The 27,205-nt window shown below is 43.7% G+C and overlaps 1 protein-coding gene across 2 annotated transcripts in view; it reads left to right on the forward strand.

Annotated features, from left to right (window-relative positions):
- Positions 1-837: 837 nt before the first annotated feature.
- The window catches only part of LOC111957124 (hypoxanthine-guanine phosphoribosyltransferase), a 37,308-nt gene continuing 10,940 nt past the window's right edge, over positions 838-27,205 (forward strand). Inside the window, exons 1-4 of one of the 2 annotated variants that reach the window (XM_023977860.2) lie at positions 838-1,081; positions 1,281-1,387; positions 3,673-3,856; positions 4,146-4,211. In XM_023977860.2, the coding sequence (XP_023833628.1) occupies positions 1,031-1,081; positions 1,281-1,387; positions 3,673-3,856; positions 4,146-4,211 (408 nt within the window). In that variant the 5' untranslated portion in view covers positions 838-1,030. The remainder of the gene's footprint in view (positions 1,082-1,280; positions 1,388-3,672; positions 3,857-4,145; positions 4,212-27,205) is intronic. The other variant, XM_023977859.2, reaches the window with a different exon arrangement.

Genomic DNA, 27,205 nt, shown 5'->3' on the forward strand with positions numbered 1-27,205 from the left:
ATTTCACATTCTTAAAATAAAGTGGTGATCCTAACTGACCTAAGACAAGGAATTTTTACTAYGATTAAATTTCAGGAATTGTGAAAAACTGAATTTAAATGTATTTGGCTAKGGTGTATGTAAACTTCCCGACTTCAACTGTAAAAACACCACTTTTGCCCCTGGGGGGATATAGAATGAAATCATTGTGTATTTTTCCCCATGTAAYATACAATTCAAAATTAGAAAAACGTCCTTCTTGGTCAGTGTGCTGGGATGTAAGGGAAAAGYGTGTATTCTTATTTATCAGGATGCCTACACCTCTGCGGTTACTACATTAAGMGGCAGCATAGACCTCTCCAACCCAGCTCCTCTTTAAATATTCAATTTCATTTTTTTTGCCCACCCAAGCCAAGCTGGTCAACCTCCCATCCTTGCCCACCCAAGCCAAACGTGTCAAAACCTCCCGTCTTTTTCTGCCCTCCCTTTTTCGACTCATTTACACCCATCCTTACATCGACTTCATTCACATACAACATATTCTCTACCGCCCTCCTACACATATTCACTCTCCCTCACAGTCCCATTCATATGCAGTCACACACACACACCTCCCTCCATAGAACAGTTGACATACATGCTATATTTCCCCCTTTGTATTGTCTTTGTCGGGAATTGTGAAAAACTTAGTATTTGTATTTGGCTAAGGTGTATGTAAACTTCCGACTTCAACTGTATATCACACGTGCGCGAGCATCTCTTGCATGTATTTTTTATTTTTTTAAATCTTAGTAGCATGCTTCAGGGGAGCACTACCAGCATCTTGTAAAGTTGACAATTATATTTTTATGGGGATATAGTCTCACATTCCTACCGCCAAAATCCAACTTTGTGTTTCCAGGCAATTTCACGCATTGCTTGTTTAGGCGAGAATGGAACATTCTTTCAAAGTGGCGCTCCTCCTCCCTCGTGATTCGACACTCCGCCAAGATCTGCGACTGACTTGTGACTACTGCGMCTCTGAAAACGAGTTCGGGTTCCAGAAAACAACATGGTAGACGATTTGACCATTCAAACTTGCGGAAAAGACGGAGGAATTGTGGTAATTACAATGAAATTGGTTGGGAAAGTGATAGCCTACCGAACTGATGTGATAGAGGTCGACATAAAATGAGTGCATGATGTGTAAACCTCATGTGCAACAAAGTAGCTAAAGTTGTAGTCTACTGTGTTCTTGCATGCATGGAACTTAAACGGTATGTAAATAATATTTGTAATGAATACTATATTTTCCATCCTAGATCAACGATGACTGGCCAGGTTACAGTTTAGAGCTTTTTAACTATCCAAAACACTATTCTGGAGATCTAGAGTGTGTTTACATCCCACATGGTGTCATCATGGACAGGTAAACTATATAGCATGAATGCAGTAACGTTAGGCCTATATACCAATTCACTTGCATATTTKTTTCTGTGTGATCACTGACATTGGGAATCTACAAGACTAACAGTCACCCACTCCTCAAAGGGAAGTAATTAAAATCCATTATCGGGATGTTATCAGAGTGTGAGAATGCAAAGCCAATTGACTACCTACAGCATATAGAGATGGAGGGCAGCTTGGTAAGAGATTGGATTGAGTAAAGGCGCCTGCATACTAGGTTCGGTTTGCTCCTAGCAGAAGTCGGCTAGTCGACTTGAATGTCTGTGACTTGAATGTCTGTGACTTGAATGTCTGTGACTTGCATAATCACTTAAAATCCTTTCCTGCAGTCAAATGACCAAATCGCCCTCTAGTGGTCTCATGGGTGGAAGGTTATTCATATTACCCGCAGAAAAAGGTGTTTCTATGTCATACGGTTTTGTTATATTTCAGTCTTCTGAGATGTATATAAAGTGTAATATTGGGATACAAACTCAAAATTGAATAATTTTAAACTCTATATCTGACATGGTACAGGTGTCTTCTTTTTTAAAAGTCTATAACCATATGTATATTTCTGTTTCAAAGTACATTTGTTTAAGACTACCAAGAAACACTCTGTCCCTGATTTAGCCCACTGCAGTAAAAGGTTAAAAGACCTTCGCTCMGAAAAAGAAAAAAGCCAAATGGGCCAATTGTGCGCCGCCTCGCGCGTCTCCCGYTCACGGCCGGCTGTGACACCGCCTGGGATCGAACCCGGGTCTGTAGTGCCGCCTCAAGCACTGCGATGCAGTGCCTTAAACCGCTGCGACACTCGGGAGGCCAGAGATTCAGTTTTTAGTTCAAATTATTTGTTTGCAATATGTGAACTATAAGCTAAGACAGCTTTATAAGCTGTTTATTCACTTGTGGGGTTTGAAGACGTGTGAGAAGACAACATATTTGGTGAGAATTACAACAGGGTACAAAATCGATTCTAGCTCTTAAAGGGGCAGTAGCCTAAATTGGGTGTACAGTTTTCAATTACAGAATTATTTAATCTATAGTTATTCTTATGCTATTTATTCTGTTACTATTGACATGTAAATATTATTAGTATCTTCTGATTACAATTATTATCTCTCATCTTTTAACTAAATGCAATCTATTCGCTTCCAAAATGTAAGTAGTTGTGTATATATAGCTTTCTGATAACTCGTACTGATGGAATGGCTTGACCGGCACTTTGTAAAAACCCAGAGTGCATTGAGTGAATGTTGGAAAAAGATCTTGATTACTTTATAAACCTAGCAATGTGAATGSAAAGAGGACTCGGATCACAAAATAGGTGAACTGAACTGGCAAAAGAGTTGAGTCCTCATTCAAAGGCAAGGGCAGTGTGAAGACATAGAGAACTTAGTTATTTTGCTTTTTTTTACCCCGGAGTTCACTTTAAAGAGAACTATATCTAAAAACACCCTTACATGCTGACCAAACCGCCTGCATTGCAAAATAAATGTACACATACATGTTATTCAATAATTTCATACAAACTGTTYCGCGTCTCAACGGGCGTATGCGTAGCCAGTCACTAAAATAAACTATGCTAAAATAGAACTTGGTTCTATAAGTAGAGCACACATGATTTTGTGACTCAAAATGGGTCAAAATTCTACAAAGYTCCAGCAAAAAAAAGGACCATATGCATCTCAGGTAAAATAACAATCCAATTTTTATCTCCCAAATTAGCAAGCAACAGCAGCAAGCAAGCTAAATGTCAATGAAAGGTTTCATGTGTGTTTCGACCTGACCCCAAATYAATATAGTTGGTTCACAGTTGGTTTTGGTATTTTAACCTGCATGTCATGAACGCGCCTGGTGGGGATAGACAAAGTCAAAATGCGGACGCACTCGCCAAGGCTGTTTGGTCAGCATGTGAGTCACACAATTTTACATCTAACTAAGATGTTTCGTAAAGTATTTCTTAAGTGAAAAAATGTGCATGTCTCGTTGAATGACAACAAACACTTTATTGAAGAATCCTAACCGTATTTCCCACTCCTACTAGGAGTAGTACTGTTGACCAATCACAGATGAAGGTTTGTAGACTTCGGCTACCGAACTACCGACTTGCTCCAAGAAAGGAAAAAAAAAATGTGCTCGAAGAGCCGGATAAAAACCTGCRGGCCATCAAAATGAACAAAAACGGCACAGAATTGTCATAAAACTGTTTTGACTGGAAAGCATGCGACAGGCTTTACTCCTTTCCTTCTCATACTTGTGTTYCAGGACAGAGCGGCTTGCACGTAACATAATGGGTGACCTGGGCGACCATGACATTGTGGTGCTATGTGTTCTGAAAGCCGGGTACCAGTTCTGTGCTGACTTGGTGGAGAGGATCAAAGCACTGAGTCGTAACTCAGACCACACTCTGCCCATGAGTGTCAACTTCATCCGCCTCAAAAGTTATGTGGTAAGGACCTAAATAACACTTTTTTTTTATGCTGGACAAGTGGAAAATTCCTCCATGATGCAATCCAATCCAAGACCCTGTGAAATCAGATATATTTTTCTTGAGGTAAAATTGTCACAACTTGAATTGTAGTGTTTCTWTCTCCGGTCCTTGTATGCCTGGTATGGGCTTCAGTCATGGCTGTTGTCATTTACAGCTGGCATTAATATACTTTTTATGTTATGACAGTATTATTAATGTTCTATATTACTGTACACCAAACTTGACCAAATCTTTCCCTTTCTTGTAGAATGATCAGTCCACAGAGGATCTKCACATCGTTGGAGCTGAAGACCTCTCTTTCCTGACTGGAAAGGTAAGTAGCCCTGCTGTACACAAGAAGTATAACATATATACAMACTACTGTTCAAAAGTTTGGGGTCACTTCGAAATTTCCTTGTTTTTGAAAGAAAAGCATTTTTTTTGGTCCATTAAAATAACATCAAACCAGAAATACAGGTAGATCACGGTTATGTTGTAAATTACAATTGTAGCTGGAAACGGCTGATTTTAATGGAAATACTACATAGGCGTACACGGCCATTATCTGTAACGATCGTCTAATTCCTCCTCCTCGGATAGTAAGGGTCGGACCAAAATGCAGCGGTGAACTTGGACATAACGATATTTATTAAAGTAAAGACGTAACACGAAAACACTTTAACAAACTACAAAACAAAAATAACGATGTAGACAGACCTGACTTGTGAACTTACAAACTACGAGAACACACGAACAGGAACAGACTACATACACGAACGACAAACGAAACAGTCCCGTGTGGTAGACATACAGACACGAAGACAACACCCCCAAACAAACAGTGAGAACCCCTACCTTAATATGGTTCTCAATCAGAGGAAACGTCAAACACCTGCCTCTAATTGAGAACCATATCACAACACATTAACCCCAACATAGAAACACAACTAGACTACCCACCCAGCTCACGTCCTGACCAACTAAACAAAGTTAAACAAAGGACAAATAAGGTCAGGAACGTGACATTATCAGCAACCATCATTCCTATGTTCCAATGGACGTTGTGTTAGCTAATCCAAGTATTCATTTTTAAAGCTACTTAATCATTAGAAAACCTTTTTGCAATTATGTTAGTACAGCTGAAAACTGTTGTTCTGATTAAAAAGCAATAAAACTGGCCTTTAGACTAGTTGAGTATCTGGAGCATCAGCATTGTGGGGTTCGATTACAGGCTCAAAACGGACAGAAACAAATAACTTTCTTCTGAAACTCGTCAGTCTATTCTTGTCCTAAGAAATGAAGGCTATTCAATGCAAGAAATTGCCAAGAACAAAACTGAAGATCTGGTACAACGCTGTGTACTACTCCCTTCACAGAACAGCGCAAACCGTCTCTAACCAGAATAGAAAGAGAGTGGGAGGCCCCGGTGCACAACTGAGCAAGAGGATGTTCTGCCTGCGGTTATGGAACCGCCACCTGTCCCGGACCTGCTATTTTCAACTCCTGATGATCGGCTATGAAAAGCCAACTGAAAATTATTCATGATTATTATTTGACCATGCTTGTCACTTATGAATATTTGAACATCTTGGCATAGTTCTGTTATAATCTCACCCAGCACAGCCAGAAGAGACTGGCCACCCCTCATAGCCTGGTTCTCTCTAGGTTTCTTCCTAGGTTTTGGCCTTTCTAGGGAGTTTTTCCTAGCCACCGTGCTTCTACACCTGCATTGCTTGCTTTGGGGTTTTAGGCTGGGTGTCTGTACAGCACTTCGAGATATTTAGCTGATGTACGAAGGGCTATATAAAATAAACTTGATATTTGATTTGAAAGAAGTCAGGCCATCACTCCATTTTGCAACACCATGCCATATCCTGTGGCAGCGCTTAATTGGAGCCAATTTCCTCCTACAACAGGACAATGACCCAGAGCACAGCTCCAAACTATGAAATAACTATTTAGGGAAGAAGCAGTCAGCTGCTATTCTGTCTATAATGGAGTGTCAGCACAGTCCCCGGATCTCAAACCTATTGATCTGTTGTGGAGCCGCTTGACCGATGGTACGTAAGAAGTGCCATCAAGCCAATCCAACTTCTGGAGGTGCTTTAGGAAGCATGGGGTGAAATCTCTTCAGATTACCTCAACAAATTAACAACTAGAATGCCAAAGTCTGAAAGGCTGCAAATGGAGGTATCTTTGTTGAAAGCAAAGTTTGAAGGACACAATAATTTTTTCAATTAAATAATGTTTTATAACCTTGTCAACGTTTTGACTATATTTCCTATTCATCTTGCAACTTATTTAATGTATGTTTTCATGAAAACAAGAACATTTCTAAGTGACCCAAAACTTTTCAACGGTAGTGTGTGTATATAAACTCAGCAAAAAAAGAAACGTCCTCGCACTGTCAACTGCGTGTATTTTCAACAAACTTAACATGTGTAAATATTTGTATGAACATAACAATATTCAACAACTAAGACATAAACTGAACAAGTTCCACAGACATGTGACTAACAGAAATGGAATAATGTGTCCCTGAACAAAGGGGGGTCAAAACCAAAAGTAACAGTCAATATCTTGTGTGGCCACCAGCTGCATTAAGTACTGTAATGCATCTCCTCCTCATGGACTGCACCCGATTTGCCAGTTTTGCTGTGAATGTTACCCCACTCTTCCACCAAGGCACCTGCAAGTTCTCCGGACATTTCTGGGGATTGCCCTAGCCCTCACCCTCTGATCCAAAAGGTCCCAGATGGCTCAATGGGATTGGATTGCCTGCAATGCCTGCTCTTCGCTGGCCATGCAGAACACTGACATTCCTGTCTTGCAGAAATCACGCACAGAACGAGTAGTATGGCTGGTGCATTGTCATACTGGAAGGTCATGTCAGGATGAGCCTGCAGGAAGGGTACCACATGAGAGAGGATGATGTCTTCCCTGTAATGCACAGCGTTGATATGCCTGCAATGACAACAAGCTCAGTCTTGATGATGCTGTGACATACCGCCCCAGACCATGACGGACCCTCCACCTCCAAATCGCTCCGCTCCAGAGTACAAGCAGATGTAACGCTCATTCTTCGACAATAAACACGAATCCGACCATCACCCCTGGTGAGGACAAAACCGCAATTCGTCAGTGAAGAGCACTTTTTGCCAGTCCTGTCTTGTCCAGCGACGATGGGTTTGTGCCATAGCGATGTTGTTGCCGGTGATGTCTGGTGATGACCTATCTTACAACAGGCCTAAAAGCCCTCAGTCCAGCCTCTCTCAGCCTATTGCGGACAGTCTGAGCATTGATGGAGGGATTGTGCGTTCCTAGTGTAACTCGGGCAGTTGTGCCATCCTGTACCTGTCCCGTAGGTGTGATGTTCAGATGTACCAATCCTGTGCAGGTGTTGTTACACGTGGTCTGCCACTACGAGGACGATCGGCTGTCCGTTCTGTCTCCCTGTAGTGCTGTCTTCAGCATCTCGCAGTACGGACATTGCAATTTATTGCCCTGCCACATCTGCAGTCCTCGTGCCTCCTTGCAGCATGAGCATGCCTAAGGCACATTCATGCAGATGAGCAGGGACCCTGAGCATCTTTCTTTTGGTGTTTTCAGAGTCAGTAGAAAGACCTCTTTGTGTCCTAAGTTTCATAACTGTGACCTTAATTGCCTACCGTCTGTAAGCTGTTAGTGTCTTTACGACCGTTCCACAGCTGCATGTTCATTAATTGTTATGGTTCATTGAACAAGCATGGGAAACAGTGTTTAAACCAGGGGTGGGCAAACTTTTTGACTCGCGGGCCACAATGGTTCTAAAATTTGACAGAGGGCCGGGCCAGGAGCATTTGGAGGGAGTGTTTGGCCGGAATACTAAGCATTAAATGAGTGTGTGCAAACCTCATAGCACAGTAAGAAACACTACAACCCAATTTATTAACTGTCTTTCACAATGTGAAAAATACCCTTATCAGTTAATAAATTGTCTCAAGGAATATGCAAATATGGCATTTACATACTATTTCGCAGATACCGGGATGAGGAAATGTAAATAGATTAAAATAACATACGCACTGTGTGTTATCAAGATTGCGTCTGTTTTTAATAAGTTTCAATCGAAGGTGCAAAGTTTAAGAATCAAACATTTATTGAAAAATGGAATCACTTTCAACATTCAAAACATATTATTACACAACGAAATACTCAAGCTCAATAATATCTACTTGTGTTAAACTCCGCAAAATCATGGATGGATTGTCCTGACGCGCGCTCTACAAACTCGCCACGGACGCCCTCGCCTTCACGCGCAAACAGTAACCGTGTATCGTTGCCAAGCACACAGACATAGGCTGTATTAAATATCCTACCTGCAGCTGAAAATTTAAATTTAAATTAAGAGCGATGTGCGGCGTGTTAATAAAGCTACTGTAAAGCTTCTGTTGACTCTGTAAATTAGCTGCCAACCTCTGAGCAGTAGCCGCCCGTTCTTGTGTTGACTGCTTGCTAGCATAGTTTGCATGCTTCGTGGCAAAGTGACGGCTGATATTGTACTCTTTGAAAACCGCAACAGGCTTCTTGGCATATCAGACATACAGCCGTTGATCGGACTTCAGTGAAGAAGTATTTTGTTGTCCACTCCTTATTAAACACTCGGCATTCGCTGTCCACTTTCCTTTCTCTTGGTCCGCTCATTTTCACAGAAGGGCTTAATGGTGACGTGAACGAAGTGAAAATTAAAGTGAAATAAAGAGAAATACGCGCCACTCCAACAACGGTCCATGTGTTTGAGTGCGCCATCTATTGGGGAAACGGGCATTGCAGGGAAAGGGGAAAAAAGGAGGTTTTTTACATAATTGGACAAATTCGGCGGGCCGGATTAAAAAGCCTAACGGGCCGTATGTGGCCCGCGGGCCGTAGTTTGCCCATGTCTGGTTTAAACCCTTTACATTGAAGATCTGTGAAGTTATTTGGATTTTTACGAATTATCTTTGAAAGACATGGTCCTGAAAAAGGGACGTTTCTTTTTTTGCTGAGTTTATTTCGGCCTGTGTTTGGCGCATACAGGAGAGGACATTCTCTGCCATGGCTTCCCGGGCCAATGCGGTGCTATCAGGATTAGGGGTAGACCATTTGCTCTCTCTCTCTCCAGAGTAGGGGGGGGGGGATCAGGCCCACTGGAGGGAAAGTGTACAGAAGCACGTATAGCCACTTGTGGGCCAGCGCGTCCACACTTAGAGGAGCGTTGTGATCTCTCATCGCGAAGAACAAGCGACAGTGCGCGTTGTCCTGCGATGCGTTAAGATCAACGGAAGCCCTGCCATAATGCCACTACACCACCTCGACATCTCCGGGATGAATTTGCCACTCCCCTGATTGGGGGTTCCACCGCGACAGTAAATCCTCACCTGAGTTTAGTCTGCCTMGCACATGCGTTGCTCTGAGACAAACAGATCTTATCTGCTCCATAGCAAGATCTCTCTCGCCAGAGAGTGTTGTTGATTAGAGCGCATTCGTCCTCGGCTGTTGATATAAGCCACCATAGACTTATTGTCTGACCTGACCAGGACATGTTGGKCCTGTAGGAATGGACGGAAGTGCCTGAGGGCTAGTAACACAGTGTAGAGCTCGAGAACGTTGATATGGGCTGTACTTATAGATTCTGACCATACGCCGTTCACTGTACGCCCTTCGCCTCTCTCCCGTAGGAGTGCTAGGGCGGCTTCGGCACACTTTGTGAATGTCCGTGGGGCAAGGGAACAGACCGTCTGATAAGGTGAGATATTCGTAGGCTATGCCCTCGAAGACGAACCTTAGATATCTCCTCTATGCAGGATAAACTCAAATGTGGAAATAAGCATCCTTAACTTCTTATGGCTGCAGGGGCAGTATTGAGTAGCTTGGATGAAAGGTGCACAGAGGTGCCCAGAGTAAACGGCCTGCTCCTCAGTCATAGTTGCTTTATTATTAGTATTGGATAGAAAACACTCTGAAGTTTCTAAAACTGTTTGAATTATGTCTGTGAGTATAACAGAACTCATATGGCAGGCAAAAACCTGAGAAGTTCCACTTCCTGTTTGGATTTTTTCTGAGGCTGGTAGATTTTCAACCAAGCTTCCATTGAAATTACAGCGAGATATGGATGAGTTTTCACTTCCTACGGCTTCCACTAGATGTCAACAGTCAATAGAAATTTGTCTGATGACTCTACTGTGAAGGGGGGCCGGATGAGACAGGAATGAGTAACCACTGCCATGAGGTGACCACGCGCGTTCACGTGAGAGGCAGCTCCGTTCCATCGCTCAACTGAAGTCAATGTAATTCTCCGGTTGGAACGTTATTCAAGATGTATGTTAACAACATTCTAAAGATTGATTCAGTACATCGTTTGACATGTTTCTACTGACTGTTACGGAACTTTTGGACATTTCGTCACGTTTTAGTGAACGCGCTTTGTGACTTTGGAAWTGTTTACCAAACGCGCTAACCAAAGTAGCTAATTGGACATAAATAACGGACATTATCGAACAAATCAAGCATTTATTGTGGACCTGGGATTCCTGGGAGTGCATTGTGATGAAGATCATCAAAGGTAAGGGAATATTTATCATGTAATTTCTGGTTTCTGTTGACTCCAACATGGCGGCTAATTTGACTCTTGTTCTGAGCTCCGTCTCAGATTATTGCATGGTTTGCTTTTTTCGTAGAGTTWWWWWYAAATCTGACACAGCGGTTGCATTAAGGAGAGGTATATCTATAATTCCATGTGTATAACTTGTATTATCATCTACATTTATGATGAGTATTTCTGTTGAAACAATGTGGCTATGCACTATCACTGGATGTTTTTGGAACTAGTGAATGTAACGCGCCAATGTAAACTCAGATTCTTTTATATAAATATGAACTTTATCAAACAAAACATGCATGTATTGTGTAACATGAAGTCCTCTGAGTGTCATCTGATGAAGATCATCAAAGGTTAGTGATTCATTTTAGCTATATTTCTGCTTTTTGTGATCTTTCGCTGGAAAAATGGCTGTGCTTATTGTGGTTTGGTGTGACCTAACATAATCGGTTGTAGTGCTTTCGCTGAAAAGCATATTTGAAATCGGACACTTTGGTGGGATTAACAACAAGAATACCTTTAAAATGGTATAAGACACATGTATGTCTGAGGAATTTTAATTATGAGATTTCTGTTTTTTGAATTTGGCGCCCTGCACTTTCACTGGCTGTTGTCATATCGATCCCGTTACCGGGATTGCAGCCATAAGAAGTTCTACTGTGGTGAACCACTCATCAGAGTTGAATTAAACAGCATACCATGCATTAGCATTCGAAATCTGTAGACTCTCAGATGCTTGTTGAGGTGCCATAAATCCATCTCCTGGTCAGAGAGGGCGCTGCCTMATGCGGCTWGAGACATGCCCTCGTCCTCACTTCTGGATTTCGTCGTAATTAAGGTCCACGCACCTGGGAAAGGTGGGGGTTCTCCGAATCATCCTGAAGCAGGAGATGCCTGAATAGCTTCTCCTTCCTCTGAGAAWTTGTTGTCAACAGAGTCGTCCTCGAGCAAGMARGAGGCCTGGGCAATACTTTCCATGTACTTCGCTCTACGTCTAAGGARACCGGAGCCCAGCTGAGCGCAATGCACACAACTAGCGGGGTCGATGAGGGATGCGGATGGGAATCCGTTCCGGATATGCAATGACCACAATTGCCATGGCAAGCTTTGCTAGGCTTGRGCTGCTTTTTCTCCCCCWTCCCTGACAACTTGGCCGGTAAGCCTGTCGATATCTCTTTTCGACCGGACGGACAAAGCAAATGGAATTACCGGGGGGTTAGCTAGCCACGCGCTACCACTACAACGTGAAGTTGGGAGTAACACGGGGTAACTTGAGCTTGAGCCAGGTAAGTAGAAACAGAAATCTTTATTTACCAGGGTGGTGGGAAATAAATCCTGTCTTTATACTTTTGGTGTATTGAAAGTAGTGCCAACAGTGATGCTAGCTAATTAGCTGGCTATCTTCACCTGGGTGATGATAGCCAGCTAGCCGAGCCGTTGCGTGCGATACCAAGTGCCAACTCGGCCAACTAGGTCAAATGTGTGGGAACCTGCTATTAGCGGGATGCTAAAGCAGTGGAGCTAGCTAGCTAACAACGGGAGTTGTGTGTAGGCAACAGGTGTACTGTAGCTAGCCAACAACAAAAAGCGCTGCTAACTGAGGTAACTTCACTTGGTAAAGCAGAATTCCTAAAAATAGAAAATAAGCCACTCAACGCTCCGTGGTGGTGTGGTAACCCACGCCGAAAGGAACAGTTAAGTTCAGAGCTAGTTTTCTGAAGAAAGCTGCTTAACGAGTTAGTAACCAAATAGACTTGTGAAGAGGTGAAGAATGAGGAAACCAGAGCAGTGCAGGGTGTTATATAGACACAGGGCGTACACCCACAAAGCTCTGATTGGCCTGTTAGGCGTGATTGAATAAGGCTTCAACCAATGACCTGCAAAAGAAGAAGTGTCCCATAGTGAGATGTCGATACTGAGTCCACTGAAATAGAACCTCTATTAGTAGATATAGTTATGAGCCAATACCGGTACTGATTTWAAAAAACTAAAATGTGTCTTGAAAGCAGTGGATATGATCATGATCATGTGTTTCTCAATAGTAGTTGTTGTTAATCTGAACTGAGTGAGATTTGGGCAGTGTCTCTCAGCAACCACAATGGGGCAGTCTTCCCCATGTCTCTTCTCAGAAGAAGTGTCACAGAAGTTTTGGAGCACAAATCAATGGCTGTGGTTAGTAATGGCCCTGATCAGAGCTATTACCACATTTTTCCWTTTCTGCCAGGACTAGAATTTATCACTATTTCTGTCACTGCTGCGACCAATAGTCCTTCTACTTATATAGATTATATTAGGAGGATAATGTACATTTTGTTTAAAGAACTGCAGATGTCATAARAGAAATGTCACTAATGCTCATTGTCCCTGAAGAACAACACAATGGCTTAGTCTAATCTGTTTGTGTGCATACAGCCATTAATGGGATCAAAGGTCAGCGAGGGAGATGCTGCTGGCATATAAATCAAACACACACAAGCTGTACACACACTGGTACACCCTGTAGTGAGGCGTGGCTCGGATGTCAGTGTGTAGGAACATGCTGAACCATTGAGTTATGGGGTGGTGAGTTTAACTCATTTCTCTATTGCTTTTCTACATAGAGAATATTTGGACTGTGTGTGAATTTTAGATTAAGTCATTGCGGCCTAGGGAAAGTTGCCACTTTTTATTAATGATGTACTGTAGATACTAGCTAGAGATTATGCTAATTGATCATTAGTATTATTATGTCACACCTTACAGTTTGTATCCATGTAGTTTACACTGTCTGGATTGAGGATTAAGGGTAATAATTCTTTACTGTCTGGAAGGAATTAATGACACTACTGAGCCCCAGACAGACAAAGCATCAACTCAGCATGGCTTCATTTCTGCTTGACTGCATCCTTTGTTTCACGTGAAATGACAGCACTACTACTGTATGTAGCTAAGTTTGTTTTCACACATCATGTTTGGGATGTCTTCTCTTGAGAATGCCTTGGTTCATATTAAACAGATAAGCAAGGCATCCTTTAGACATGCCTTGTGTAATCACTAATATCATGTAGAAAGTCACACTGCTAGCATTAATAATCAGGAGTATGATCATGCCCCTGGATGACGGGGTAGGAAGCTGTTGTTTTGCCCAGATGCCAATATTTCGTTCCCAACATGTGGTGTCTGGTATTGGCTGGCTGTCCCTTCCTGAGTGGGTCAACAGTGACCCAGTGAAGCATGCCTCTGATTTTAATTTTGCAATATCAGGAATGTTCTGTTCTTCTGTAACTGGAAAACAAGACTTTTAATCATAATGGATCACTTTGTCTACAGGGAAAACACCGATTGAGTAGCTAGTATTATGAAGCCATTAGTCACTTGTATGTTACTGACTTCACAATATCTTTCTGTYAGCATAGGGGCAAGTCCAGATTTATGGTAAAATCTCCCACAGTTACTTATACGACCACATTTTCCCCGAACTGTTAAATATCTGCTCCACATTAAGATTCAAAGATGTCTGCAGAAAGAATGGGGTGTCAGCTTTAACATGACTCCTTGAGTTTAAAAACAAATATTTTGGTTATTGAACTAGAGTAGGTGAAGTGGATTTACATCCGATAACATAATTAAGTTTTCATCATGGGTCCCTGATCTGTACTATACAGAAATGCATAATTATGGATATGAATATCATTCTCTTCATGGTGATGTATCCTGAATAGGTACTCAAAGGTAGAAATATGTAATATCCGTCTTTTYCATATTTGGGTATTATTCCACACACTGGCTATAATTGTAATAAGCTCCACCCCCAAACAAGACCTAATTTGGTTGGTCTAGACCAGACCAAATCTGAAACAATCGTTTCATAGACGTAGACGTCTATGTTTCACAAATTTGGACATCACAGTAAAGTTTGGTAGAGTACAGGAAGGTAGATATGTACAGTACAATAAAGTACATTATACTGAATTGTACTCAACTATTCTGTACTATCCAAACTTGTGAAACATAGACGTCTATGATTGGTTCAGATTTTTGAGGCGCATGCGCGTACCGAAGGGACGTATAGGGTGTGAGTAGCTCTGTTCTGTACCGACAGAACTGATTATATGTAGAAACCAGACAGAGTTTAAATTAATCKTCTAATGGGGCCTCASAAGTGGCTCAGCGGTCTAAGGACTACACTACAGCCTCATGTTCGATCCCAGGCTGTGTCACAGCCCGTCGTGACCGGGAGTCCCATGAAGCGGCGCACAATTGGCCTAGTGTCGTCCYGGTTAGGGGAGGGTTTGGCCGGCCAGGATTCCCTTGCTTTCCTTGTCTCATCGTTCTTGCGACTCCTTGTGGCGAGCCGGGCTCCTACAAGCTGACAACGGTAGTCAGTTGGGAACGCTGTTTCACCAACACATTGGTGCGGCTGGCTTCCGGGTTAAGCGAAGTGTGTCAAGAAGCAGTGCGGTTTGGCAGGGTCGTATTTTGGAGGACGCAGAGCTCTCGACCTTTGCCTCTACTGAGTCCGTAGGGGAGTTGCAGTGATGAGACAAGACTAACTTCAATTGGATACCACGAAATTGGGAGAAAAAAGTGGTTAAAAATTAAATAATTAAGCCTCTAAAATTGATAGATAAGTATATCCCCAAGCAACTGTGAGAGAGTGAGTGGTCAGTTGTGTACACCAGCGACCAATTTCAGTTAGTAACGTAACGCAGCGACACAAACCCAACAAGCCATGGCTTCCCCCAGAGGAAAAGACAAGGAGCAACAAACGAGAGTAATGAACAGCTAAAGGATATCCAGGAAAACATAGCTAAATTGCTCTCAATGCCCACCAAAACAAATGAACTGCTACAATCTGTTAAAGTAGATTCACTTGAAAAGAAAGTAGAGGCTATRGTGTCAGACGCGCACAAACAAGGTGTGCGCATGAACGAACAAGACAACAAAACGTTATTTTTTGGAAACACAGTTTCAAACTTTAGAAGATAAATTGGACCGGCAAGAAAATAGAATGAGATGAAACATGAGAATATCGTCCTTACTGGAAGATGAGGAAAAAGGAGACCTTTCCAGCTACATGGTCAAACTGATATCAGAAGAACTTGACGTGGGTATATCACCAGAAGATCTGGGAAATGCCATAGGATCGGCATGAAACAGKAGAACGCTAAATACCCTTGCATGGTAATCTTCAAGCTGTGCAACTTTCAGACCAAAATCAACATTCTGAAGGCATAAGGGGGAAGGAGATCAAAATCCACTGCCAGTCCATTCAATTCATCCAGGACCTGTCTGCTAMGCTGAGAAAAAAKCYKAAGGAATACATTCTGATCAGACAGTCACTCGAAGAAAAGGGATCAAATCTCAGCTCCGCTTCACGACTGTCAAGTGTCAGTGTGCAGCGGGTAGGACGGAGTCAGGCGCAGGACACAGAACTGAGTAAAAACTTACTTTACTCGAATAAATCACAAACTAATTCCATACAGGGAAAATATTCCAGCTCGACACAAAAGAGCGACCACTTAATTCCTCCGCCCCCTCGATGTCTAGAGGGGGCGGAGGAACCTCCCGCACCTCAGCCACCACCGGCCTGAGGAGAGACACATGGAACGAGGGGTTAATACGGTAATCATGGGGGAGCTGTAATCTATAACAAACCTRGTTCCGTCTCTTCAGGACTTTAAATGGCCCCACAAACTGCGAACCCAGCTTCCGGCGGGGCAGGTGAAGGGGTAGGTTTCGGGTCGAGAGCCAGACCCAGCCTCACTGCGGTGGCGGTCGGCTCTCGCATTCGTCCACCGCAGTTGCCTCGATCTAGCTCTGATGCCACGGTGCCAGAACCGGCTGATAACCTAGTACACACTGAAAAGGAGATAGGTTAGTGGCGGAGGGAGTTTTGGGCCATCTCCGCCCAGGGGATGAAAGCTGCACACTCCCCCGGCCGGTCCTGGCAATAGGACCGCAGAAACCTACCCACATCCTGGTTAACTCTCTCCACCTGCCCGTCACTCTCGGGGTGAAAACCTGAGGTGAGGCTGACCGAGACCCCCAGGCGTTCCATAAACGCCCTCCAGACCCTAGACGTGAACTGGGGACCCCGATCAGAAACTATATCCTCAGGCACCCCGTAGTGCCGGAAGACGTGGGTGAACAGGGCCTCCGCKGTCTGTAGAGCCGTAGGGAGACAGGGCAAAGGAAGGAGACAGCAGGACTTAGAAAACCGATCCACAACGACCAGGACCGTGGTGATTCCCTGTGACGGAGGAAGATCTGTCACGAAATCCACCGATAGGTGTGACCACAGCCGTTGRGGAACAGGTAGGGGTTGTAATTTCCCTCTGGGCAGGTGTCTAGGTGCTACCTTCCTCACGTCCTTAGCTAAAGTGGGRCACCAGTACTTCCCACTAAGACAGCGCACTGTCCAATCGATGCCAGGATGGCCAGAGGAAGGTGACGTTTGGGCCCAACAGATCAAACGATCGCAGACATCAGACGGAACGTACAGACGCCCAACTGGACACTGGGTGGGAGTGGGCTCTGTACGTAACGCCAGCTCGATGTCCGCGTCCACCTCCCATACCACCGGTGCCACCAGGCAAGAAGCCGGAAGTATGGGAGTGGGATCCGTGGACCGCTCCTCTGTGTCTTACATCCGGGACAGTGTGTCTGCCTTAGCGTTCTGGGAACCTGGTCTGTAGGATAGGATGAAAACAAAACGGGTGAAAAACATGGCCCACCTTGCCTGGCGAGGGTTCAGTCTCCTCGCCGCCCGGATGTACTTCAGATTGCGGTGGTCAGTCCAAATGAGGAAAGGGTGTTTAGCCCCCTCAAGCCAATGCCTCCACACCTTCAGAGCCTTGACAACAGTCAACAGCTCCCAGTCCCCCACATCATAGTTACACTCCGCCGGGCTGAGCTTCTTCGAAAAGAAAGCACAGGGGCGGAGCTTTGGTGCTGTACCCGAGCGCTGAGACAGCACAGCTCCTATCCCAGCCTCGGACGTGTCCACCTCTACTATAAATGCCAAGGAGGGATCAGGATGAGCCAGCACGGGAGSCGAGGTAAACAGAGCCTTCAGGTGACCAAAATCCCTGTCCGCCCCAGCTGACCACTGCKGTCGCACCGGTCCCCCCTTCATTAAGGAGGTAATGGGAGCCCCTACCTGACCAAAGCCCCGGATAAACCTCCGGTAGTAGTTGGAAAACCCTAAGAACCGCTGCACCTCCTTTACCGTGGTTGGATTCGGCCAATTACGCACTGCTGAAATGCAGTCATTCTCCATCTCCACCCCTGACACGGACAGGCGGTACCCTAGGAAGGAGACGGACCGTTGGAAGAACAGACATTTCTCAGCCTTGACGTACAGGTCATGCTCCAACAGTCGACCAAGCACCTTGCACACCAGGGAAACATGCTCGGCGCGTGTAGCGGAGTAGGAGTGTCAGTATATTAGGAGTATATTAGTAGGAGTAGGAGTATATTAGAATGTCATCTATATACACCACTACACCCTGCCCCTGCAGGTCCCTGAAAATCTTGTCTACAAAGGATTAGAAGATTGATGGATGATTCATCAACCCGTACGGCATGACGAGGTACTCATAGTGCCCAGAGGTMGTACTAAATGCCGTCTTCCACTCATCCCCCTCCCGGATACACACCAGGKTGTAAGCGTTCCTGAGATCCAATTTTGTGAAGAAGCGCGCCCCGTGCAATGACTCTGTCACACTGGCTATGAGAGGCAACGGGTAACTGTACTTCACCGTGATCTGATTTATACCTCGATAGGCAATACACGGGCGTAAACCTCCATCTTTCTTCTTCACAAAAAAGAAACTCGAGGAGGCAGGTGAAGTGGAAGGCTGAATGTATCCCTGTCCCAGAGATTCTGAGACATATGTTTCCATAGCCGCCGTCTCCTCCTGTGACAGAGGATACACGTGACTCCTGGGAAGTGCTGTGTTTACCAGGAGATTTATCGCACAATCCCCCTGCCGATGGGGTGGTAGTTGAGTCGCCTTCTTCTTACAGAAGGCGAGAGCCAAATCGACATATTCAGGGGGGATGTGCATGGTGGAGACCTGGTTTGGACTCTCCGCCGTAGTTGCACCTATGGAAACACCTACACACCTCCCTGAGCACTGACGTGACCATCCCTTGAGAGCCCTCTGTTGCCACAAAATAGTGGGGTCATGATAGGCCAACCAGGGAAGCCCCAACACCACAGGAAACGCAGGAGAATCGATCAGAAAGAGACGAATTCTCTCCTCATGACCCTCCTGCGTTATCATACATAGTGGAGCTGTGACCTCCCTAATCAGCCCCGACCCTAAAGGACGACTATCTAAGGCATGTACAGGGAAGGGCACATCAATAGGGATCCCTAATCTAAGTGAAAATGAACGGTCAATAAAGTTCCCAGCTGCGCCTGAATCTATTAGCGCCTTATACTGGGAATGCGGGGAAAACTCAGGAAATTCTATACATACACACATGTGCGCAAACGGAAGCTCTYGGTGAGTCTGGTGCCTACTCACCTGGGATGATCCACCAGTGCCCTGCCTGCTGCCTCGACTCCCTGGGGAACCTCCCCAGCGCCGACCAGCAGTGTACCCTCTGCGGCCACATGTGGTGCAGGAAACAACCCCCCCTCCGGTCACCCTCAGAGCAGCACSTCCGAGCTCCATAGGTGTAGGGTCGGAGGTGCTGAGGGATGGAATGGACGGGCCCCGATCCGGACGTCCGCGGGTGGCCAACAGGTTATCCAGCCAGATGGATAAATCCACCAGCTGGTCGAGGTTAAGGGTGGTGTCCCTACATGCCAGCTCCCGATGAACTTCCTCCCGTAGACTGCAACGGTAATGGTCGATCAGGGCCCTTTCATTCCATCCCGCGCTGGCTGCCAGGGTCCTGAAGTCCAGTGCAAAGTCCTGTGCGCTCCTCATGCCTTGTCGAAGATGGAACAACCGTTCCCCCGCCGCTCTCCKCTCAGGRGGATGATCGAATACCGCCCYGAAACGGCGGGTGAAATCCTCATCGTGGAACCAACGCTGCCCCATACGGCGTTGGCCCACTCAAGTGCTCTCCCCGACAAACAGGAGATGAGGGCGGACACACTCTCGTGTCCCGAGGGAGCCGGGTGGACGGTCGCCAGGTAGAGCTCCAACTGGAGCAGGAACCCCTGGCACCCGGCAGCCGTCCCATCATATGCCCTCGGGAGCGAGAGCCGAATCCCACTGGGTTCAGGTGACAGAGGAGTGGACAGCGGGGTGGGGTGGGGTGAAGTGGATGGGGGTGTGGGAAAACCCCCTCTCTCCCATCGCTCCATGGTGTGCAGCACGCGATCCATGGCTGTACCAAGATTTTGGAGCATCGTTGCGTGCTGCTGGACGCGCTCCTCCACTGGTAACGGAGGACTGGGTGTACCTGCTGACTCCATATCTTGGTGCGTGTTTCTGTTAAGTGTCAGTGTGRAGCGGGTAGGACGGAGTCAGGCGCAGGACACAGAACTGAGTAAAAACGTACTTTACTCGAATAAATCACAAACGAATTCCATACAGGGAAAATATTCCAGCTCGACACAAAAGAGCGACCACTTAACAAAGAACAAACACGCACAACACCATGTGGGAACCAGAGGGTTAAATAGGGAATAAATTATAATGTAATGGTGTGTACAATTGAGACAAAACAAATGGAAAAAGAAACGTAGATCGGTGGCGGCTAGAAAGCCGGTGAAGTCGACCGCCGAACGCCMCCCGAACAAGGAGAGGCACCAACTTCGGCGGAAGTCGTGACACCYACAGTGCTATGGATATGGAAGAGAACTCAAAGGATGGAATTCACAAGCGCCGATGAAGCCCTAAACAAGCTGCAAGAAACCTTTCCAATTGAAGGAGTAGAGCCCCCTGCACTGAGGAGAGGAAGAAAATCGATAAGCACACTAGGCTACATACAATGATGCCTAAGACCAGCTTATCGTAAATTGAGACAATATTCTTTCCCCRTACCCCCAATACAACCTATACTCTACTTTCCCCAAGTAACTATTCTCTATGAAGTAACCGTAGAAGTAGGCAATGCTAATGGGCTACATAAACACTGAAAAGYCAATACAAAGGGGGAAATATAGCATGTATGTCAACTGTTCTATGGAGGGAGGTGTGTGTGACTGCATATGAATGGGACTGTGAGGGAGAGTGAATATGTGTGTAGGAGGGCGGTAGAGAATGGGTGTCGATATGTTGTATGTGAATGAAGTCGATGTAAGGATGGGTGTAAATGTGCTGAAGAAGGGAGGGTGGGAAAAGATGGGAGGTTTGGACACATTTGGCTTGGGTGGGCAAGGATGGGAGGTTGACCATCTTGGCTTGGGTGGGATTTTTTCTTTAAATTTAATATTTGAAGAGGAGCTGGGTTGGAGCGGCCTATGCTGCTACTTAATGTAGTAACAGAAGAGGTGTAGGCATCCTGATAAATAAGAATACACCCTTTTCCCTTATATCCCAGCACACGGACCAAGAAGGAAGTTTTTCTCATTTTGAATTGTATTTTACATGGGGAAAAATACACATTGATTTCATTGTATATCCKCCCAGGGGCAAAAGTGGTGTTTTTACAGTTTAAGTCATAAGTTTACATACACCTTAGCCAAATACATTTAAATTCCTGAAATGTAATCCTAGTAACAATTCCCTGTCTTAGGTCAGTTAGGATCACCACTTTATTTTTAAGGATGTGAAATGTCAGAATAATAGTAGAGAGAATGATTTATTTCAGTTTTATTTCTTTCATCACATTCCCAGTGGGTCAGAAGTTTACATACACTCAATTAGTATTTGCGTAGATTGCCTCACTTTTAAATTGTTTAACTTGGGTCACGTTTTGGATAGCCTACCACAAGCTTCCCACAATAAGTTGGGTGATTGGCCCATTCCTCCTGACAGGCTGGTGTAACTGAGTCGTGGTTAGTGGCCTCCTTGCTCACAAAGAGATGTTGAGATGTGCTTCAATATATCCACATAATTTCCTATCTCATGATGCCATCTATTTTGTGAAGTGCACCAGTCCCTCTTGCAGCAAAGCACCCCCACAACATGATGCTGCACCCCCGTGCTTCACGGTTTGGATGGCTTGCATGCATCCCCTTTTTCCCCAAACATAACAATGGTCATTATGGCAAACAGTTCTATTTTTGTTTCATCAGACCAGAGGACATTTCTCCAAAAAGTACGATCTTTGTCCCCATGTGCAGTTGCAAACCGTGTCTGGCTTTTTTATGGCGGTTTTGGAGCAGTGGCTTCTTCCTTGCTGCGGCCTTTCAGGTTATGTCGATATAGGACTCGTTTTACTGTGGATATAGATACTTTTGTACCTGTTTCTCCGCATCTTCACAAGGTGCTTTGCTGTTATTCTGGGATTGATTTTCACTTTTTGCACCAAAGTACGTTCATCTCTAGGAGACAGAGCGTGTCTTCTTCCTGAGTGGTATGACGGCTGCGTGGTCCCATGGCGTTTTAATTGCGTACTAATGCGTACTATTGTTTGTACAGATGAACGTGTCACCTTCACGGCGTTTGGAATTGCTCCCAAGGATGAACCAGATTTTTTAAATCTGAGGTCTTGGCTGATTTCTTTTGATTTTCCCATGATGTCAAGCAAAGAGGCACTGAGTTTGAAGGTCGGCCTGGAAATACATCAACAGGTCAACCTCCAATTGACTCAAATGATGTCAATTAGCCTATCAGAAGCTTCTAAAGCCATGTCATAATTTTCTGGAATTTTCCAAGCTGTATAAAGGCACAGTCAACTTAGTGTATGTAAACTTCTGACCCACTGGAATTGTGATACAGTGAATTATAAGTGAAATAGTCTGTCTGTAAACAATTGTTGGAAAAATGACTTGTGTCATACACAAAGTAGATGTCCTAACCGACTTGCCAAAACTATAGTTTYTTAACAAGAAATTTGTGGAGTGGTTGAAAATRTAGTTTTAATGACTCCAACCTAAGTGTATGTAAACTTCCGACTTCAACTGTAGATATAATTCAAGCTATATTAGATCAGACCCAGACAGGAACTATTGTATTTAGCAGGTGACCTAAATCAAGGATTCAGCAAGTTAGACAGACGTAGCAATAAAAAAAGGCAAATTCAAGGATTCAATATTTTACAGGAGACATGTAGATTAATATTCCCAACGACAAAAGATTACTTATTTTTTCTCAAAGTAAGAAAAGCTATTCAAGACAAAACATAACATTATACCAGTGGAAGGGACTCAACTGTGGTTTGTGACTACTATGATTTCCCATTGTAGCCAATTCAATTGCAGTAATTATTTTACTGATATATATATACTGTATATATATTTTTTTTGGTAACAGAATTACATGTGTCAATCACCTAATAATCCAAAACTCAGTATAAACACTAACTAATTGATACGTCTACCTTTACTTGTTACTTCTGTTAACTTGCATTATCCTCGTGAGGGAGAGAAATTAGAAAATATCTTAAAGATGTGTGTTTTTGTTAATGGATTAACAAGGCACAAGACAATGCTTCTTACATTTACAGAAAGCAAATAATATAAAATATTGCTRCAAAACTAAATGTGTTGATATTAGTTGGCAGGTGTCTTTACTTCAACATTGTGTTTTGATGTATTTCTAATACCTTTTAACGCTGCAATATGTAAAATTGTGGGCGACCCTAATGAATTCACATTGGACACGCCTACTCATTCAAGAGTTTCTTTATTTTTACTATTTACTACATTGTAGAATAATAGTGAAGACCTCAAAACTATGAAGTAGCACATATGGAATCATGTAGTAACCAYAAAAGTGTWTAACAAATCTAAATATATTTTATATTTGAGATTCTTCATAGAAAATACCCTTTGCCTTGATGACAGCTTTGCACACTCTTGGCATTCTCTCAACCAGCTTTGAGGTAGTCACCTGGAATGCATTTCAATTAACAGGTCTGCCTTGTTAAAAGTTAATTTGTTGAATTTCTTTCCTTAATGCGTTTGAGCCAATCAGTTGTGTTGTGACAAGGTAGGGGTGGTATACATAAGATAGCCCTATTTGGTAAAAGACCAAGTCCGTATTATGTCAAGAACAGCTGTAATAAGCAAACAGAAATGACTGTCCATCATTACTTTAAGACATGAAGGTCAGTCAATCTGGAAAATTTCAAGAACTTTGAGAGTTACTTCAAGTGCAGTCYCAAAAAGCGCTATGATGAAACTGGCTCTCATGAGTACTGCAACAGGAAAGGAAGAGTTACCTCCAGGGATGCAAACTAGTGAAGTCCCAAAAAGGTGACACTTTCTTGAGAAAAAACAATACACTAATATTGCAGTTAGCTACGGCTGCCTTGAATAGAACGCTTGTGACCACACACATCTAAATTTTGCACTTGGGAAAAAAACATCTTAAAGTAGAAATAGAATGAAACAAACAGGCATTCTTTTTTTGCTCTATTATAGTGGCCACTATAGTAGACATCAATCAAGTGCACAAGGCTACATGTGTGCAAAAATAACGTTCACCAAGTAAAACATTTAATAATCTCCCCTCACTCACACACAAGTGTTACTGTCAAGTTCAACACAGCAAAAGCAATATCTTTGGGCTACACTGCACATTATTACATTGTATACTTTCTGCCTGTGGACATCTGTTCTACAATGTGCCAGCAGAGCATGATAACTTTTGTGGCGTAATTTTAACGTTAACACATCAGATGAGTAACGTTAGCTGTCTGAATTGATTTGCCAGCTAATTTTCACACCGTAAACTAAATTATTTGATCAGTTAAGTTGGCTGATGTTGCAAACATTTCTCTGGCTAGCTAACAGAGAATTCAATCCAGCTAGCAAGATACTTAACAATGCTACAATACTTGTTCCACCAACTTTTTCTCACCTCAAACTCATTGTTTTTCAGTTACAGCTCATGAAGTACGCTTCATCACCTTCTCTCCCCCGTCTCCGTGGTCAGGCTTCTCCCCTACCTCTTCGTTATCGTTCAGGGGACGTGCTGCTGTAACTGGCAAACTGCCTTTCCATCTCTACAGTCTTTTCAGAGCCTTCGATGATGCAAATTGGTTGTCTCTTCTCTCTTCAGTGCATGCTGCATTATGTTGTTAGTTGAACGATTGTCTGAGCCTTGGATACAGCCAGCATTGCTCCAACGCATTGCTTGTTCGCTTACAGCCAGTAGTGATCAAACTTTATTAGAGTTAACTGCACTTCAGATTGCACCCAAATAAATGCTTCACAGAGTTGACATATCAGACGCATCTCAAATCAACTGTTCAGACGAGACTGTGTGAATCAGGCCTTCATGGTCAAATTGCTCCAAAGAAACCAAACTAAAGGAAACAATAAGAAGAAGAGACTTGCTTGGGCTAAGAAACATGAGCAATGGACATTAGATCGATGGAAATCTGTCCTTTGGTTTGTGAACGGATGTCGGTGAACAATGATCTCTGCATGTGTGGTTCCCTCTGTGAAGCTTGGAGGAGGTGTGGGGTGCTTTGTTGGTGACACTGTTAGTGATTTTTTTAGAATTCAAGGACACTTAACCAGTGTGGTACACAGCATTCTGCAGCGATACGCCATCCCATCTGGTTTGCTCTTGTCCCACTATCATTTTGTTTTCAACAGGCCAATGACCAACACACCTCCAGGCTTATTAATGGCTATTTGAACGAAGGAGAGTTATGGAGTACTCTACAGATGCCTGGCTTCCACAATCACCAGATCTCAATCCAATTGAGATGGTTTGGGATGAGTTGGACTGCAGAGTGAATGAAAGCAGCCAACAAAAGCTCCGTATATGTGGGACTCCTTCAAGACTGTTGGAAAAGCATTCCAGGTGAAGCTCGTTGAGAGAATGCCAAGAGTGTGCAAACTTGTCATCAAGGCAAAGGGTGGCTACTTTGAAGAATCTAAATCTAAAATATATTTTGATTTGTTTTAACACTTTTTTGGTTACTACATGATTCCATGTGTGTATTTCATAGTTTTGATGTCTTCACTATTATTCTACAATGTAGAAAATAGTAAAAATTAAGAAAAACCCTTGAATGAGTAGGTGTGTACAAACTTTTGACTGGTACTGTTTGTTATACATCTGTCATTCTGATTGAAAGGAAGTCTAAGAAGTGGAATATCTGTTCCATGTCCGCTATTTCTATGCTTCCCATTATTAAGTTTAGTTTTTGCATCTTTTACTTTCGGTTTTGTACACCAGTTTCAAACAGCTGAAAATACAATATTTTTGGTTATGGAAAATATATTTCACAGCGGGTTTAGATGGTACAATGATTCTCTACACTATATTTGCTTATTTTGTCACAAACTGAAATTAGGTGAACTATTAGAATTTTAGTAACCAAGAAATGGTGGAGTTGATTTCTGCATAGTGCATCTTTAAGACTATTTTCCGTAGATGTTGTCCTAAGACCCCCTTTCAATCTGTTTGACCTGAAATCAAAGCTTTTGCTTATTCCTAATTTTTAGGATTGAAAATGGTTGAAAAATGTATATGCCTTAATCTCCCCCCCCCAAAATTGCTTTCATTTGACACCCAATTTGACATGCTCCTATGAACTTCACATGTTGGTGCTCATGGGTCCTTTTTAGATGGAAATGCCCATAGACATTGACTTTTTTTGGTATGCATGTTTACACTGTAATGTTTTTTTTAGATTCTATAATATAATTCTATGGTTATTACATTTACATGTTTAAATCACTTGGTATAACACATGCATAGCTATTTCATGTGGTTATGGAGTCTCTGCTTTATTTACATTTTGCAAATCCATCTCAACCGAGTGGTTCCACTCGCCGTGGAAGTCGAAGAAGGTGTCCTCTGGCAACGGGGGTCTCCATGGAGATGTTGATCCCGGAACTGACACAGACTAGAAACAGCTTTGCCGCCCTGGATCCAGAGGTTCCGGCGCATTGTCCTTGGTGGCATCCCAATCAAGATCGGATCCGGACGCAGGTGCGTCTTCATCCTCGGTTCTGTCTCCCTCTCCGGTGGCTTCTACCTCGGGTTCAGATCCTCGGKGCTCCCAGCCTCACCAGACCGTGAGGCTGTCTGAGAGACCGGCCCATTCAACATCACCAGCTGTCATCATAGGCAGCTCTATGGTGAGAAACATCTCGGTCCCCAAGGCAAAAACCCTGTTCTACACCGGAGCACGAGTACAGGACATAACAAGGCTGRTTCCGACTGTTCTACCACAGATGCTGGGAGCTGACACTGTCGTAGTCCATGTGTGGTCAAACAACATCAGGAGGGCTAGCTCAGAACATTTGAAAATTAATTTAAAGAACACATTTTAGCATTAAAAGACTCCAAAAAATMGCCAATATTTTCAGGTCCAGTACCATCGTGGGCTGCGGGTGTGAAAGATTCAGCAGACTGCTGGCATTACACATCTGGCTAAAAGACTACTGTAGCTCTGCTGGAGTCACTTTTATTGATAACTTTGACACCTTCTGGAAACAGACGATACTCTACAGGAATGACGGAGTCCATCCAAATCATCTTGGCTCCTGGACTCTGTCCACGCATTTCAAGGCTGCGTTGAAACAATGACTGGTAAATGATCCAAAACCAGCTCAGTTAATCCCTACCATTGTGACAATGAGTCATCATAATGCTGCATCAAATGTACATGATCTTAGGGGCATTGGKAATCAC

Source organism: Salvelinus sp. IW2-2015, linkage group LG32, assembly GCF_002910315.2.
Source record: "Salvelinus sp. IW2-2015 linkage group LG32, ASM291031v2, whole genome shotgun sequence".
NCBI classification, from domain to species: domain Eukaryota; kingdom Metazoa; phylum Chordata; class Actinopteri; order Salmoniformes; family Salmonidae; genus Salvelinus; species Salvelinus sp. IW2-2015.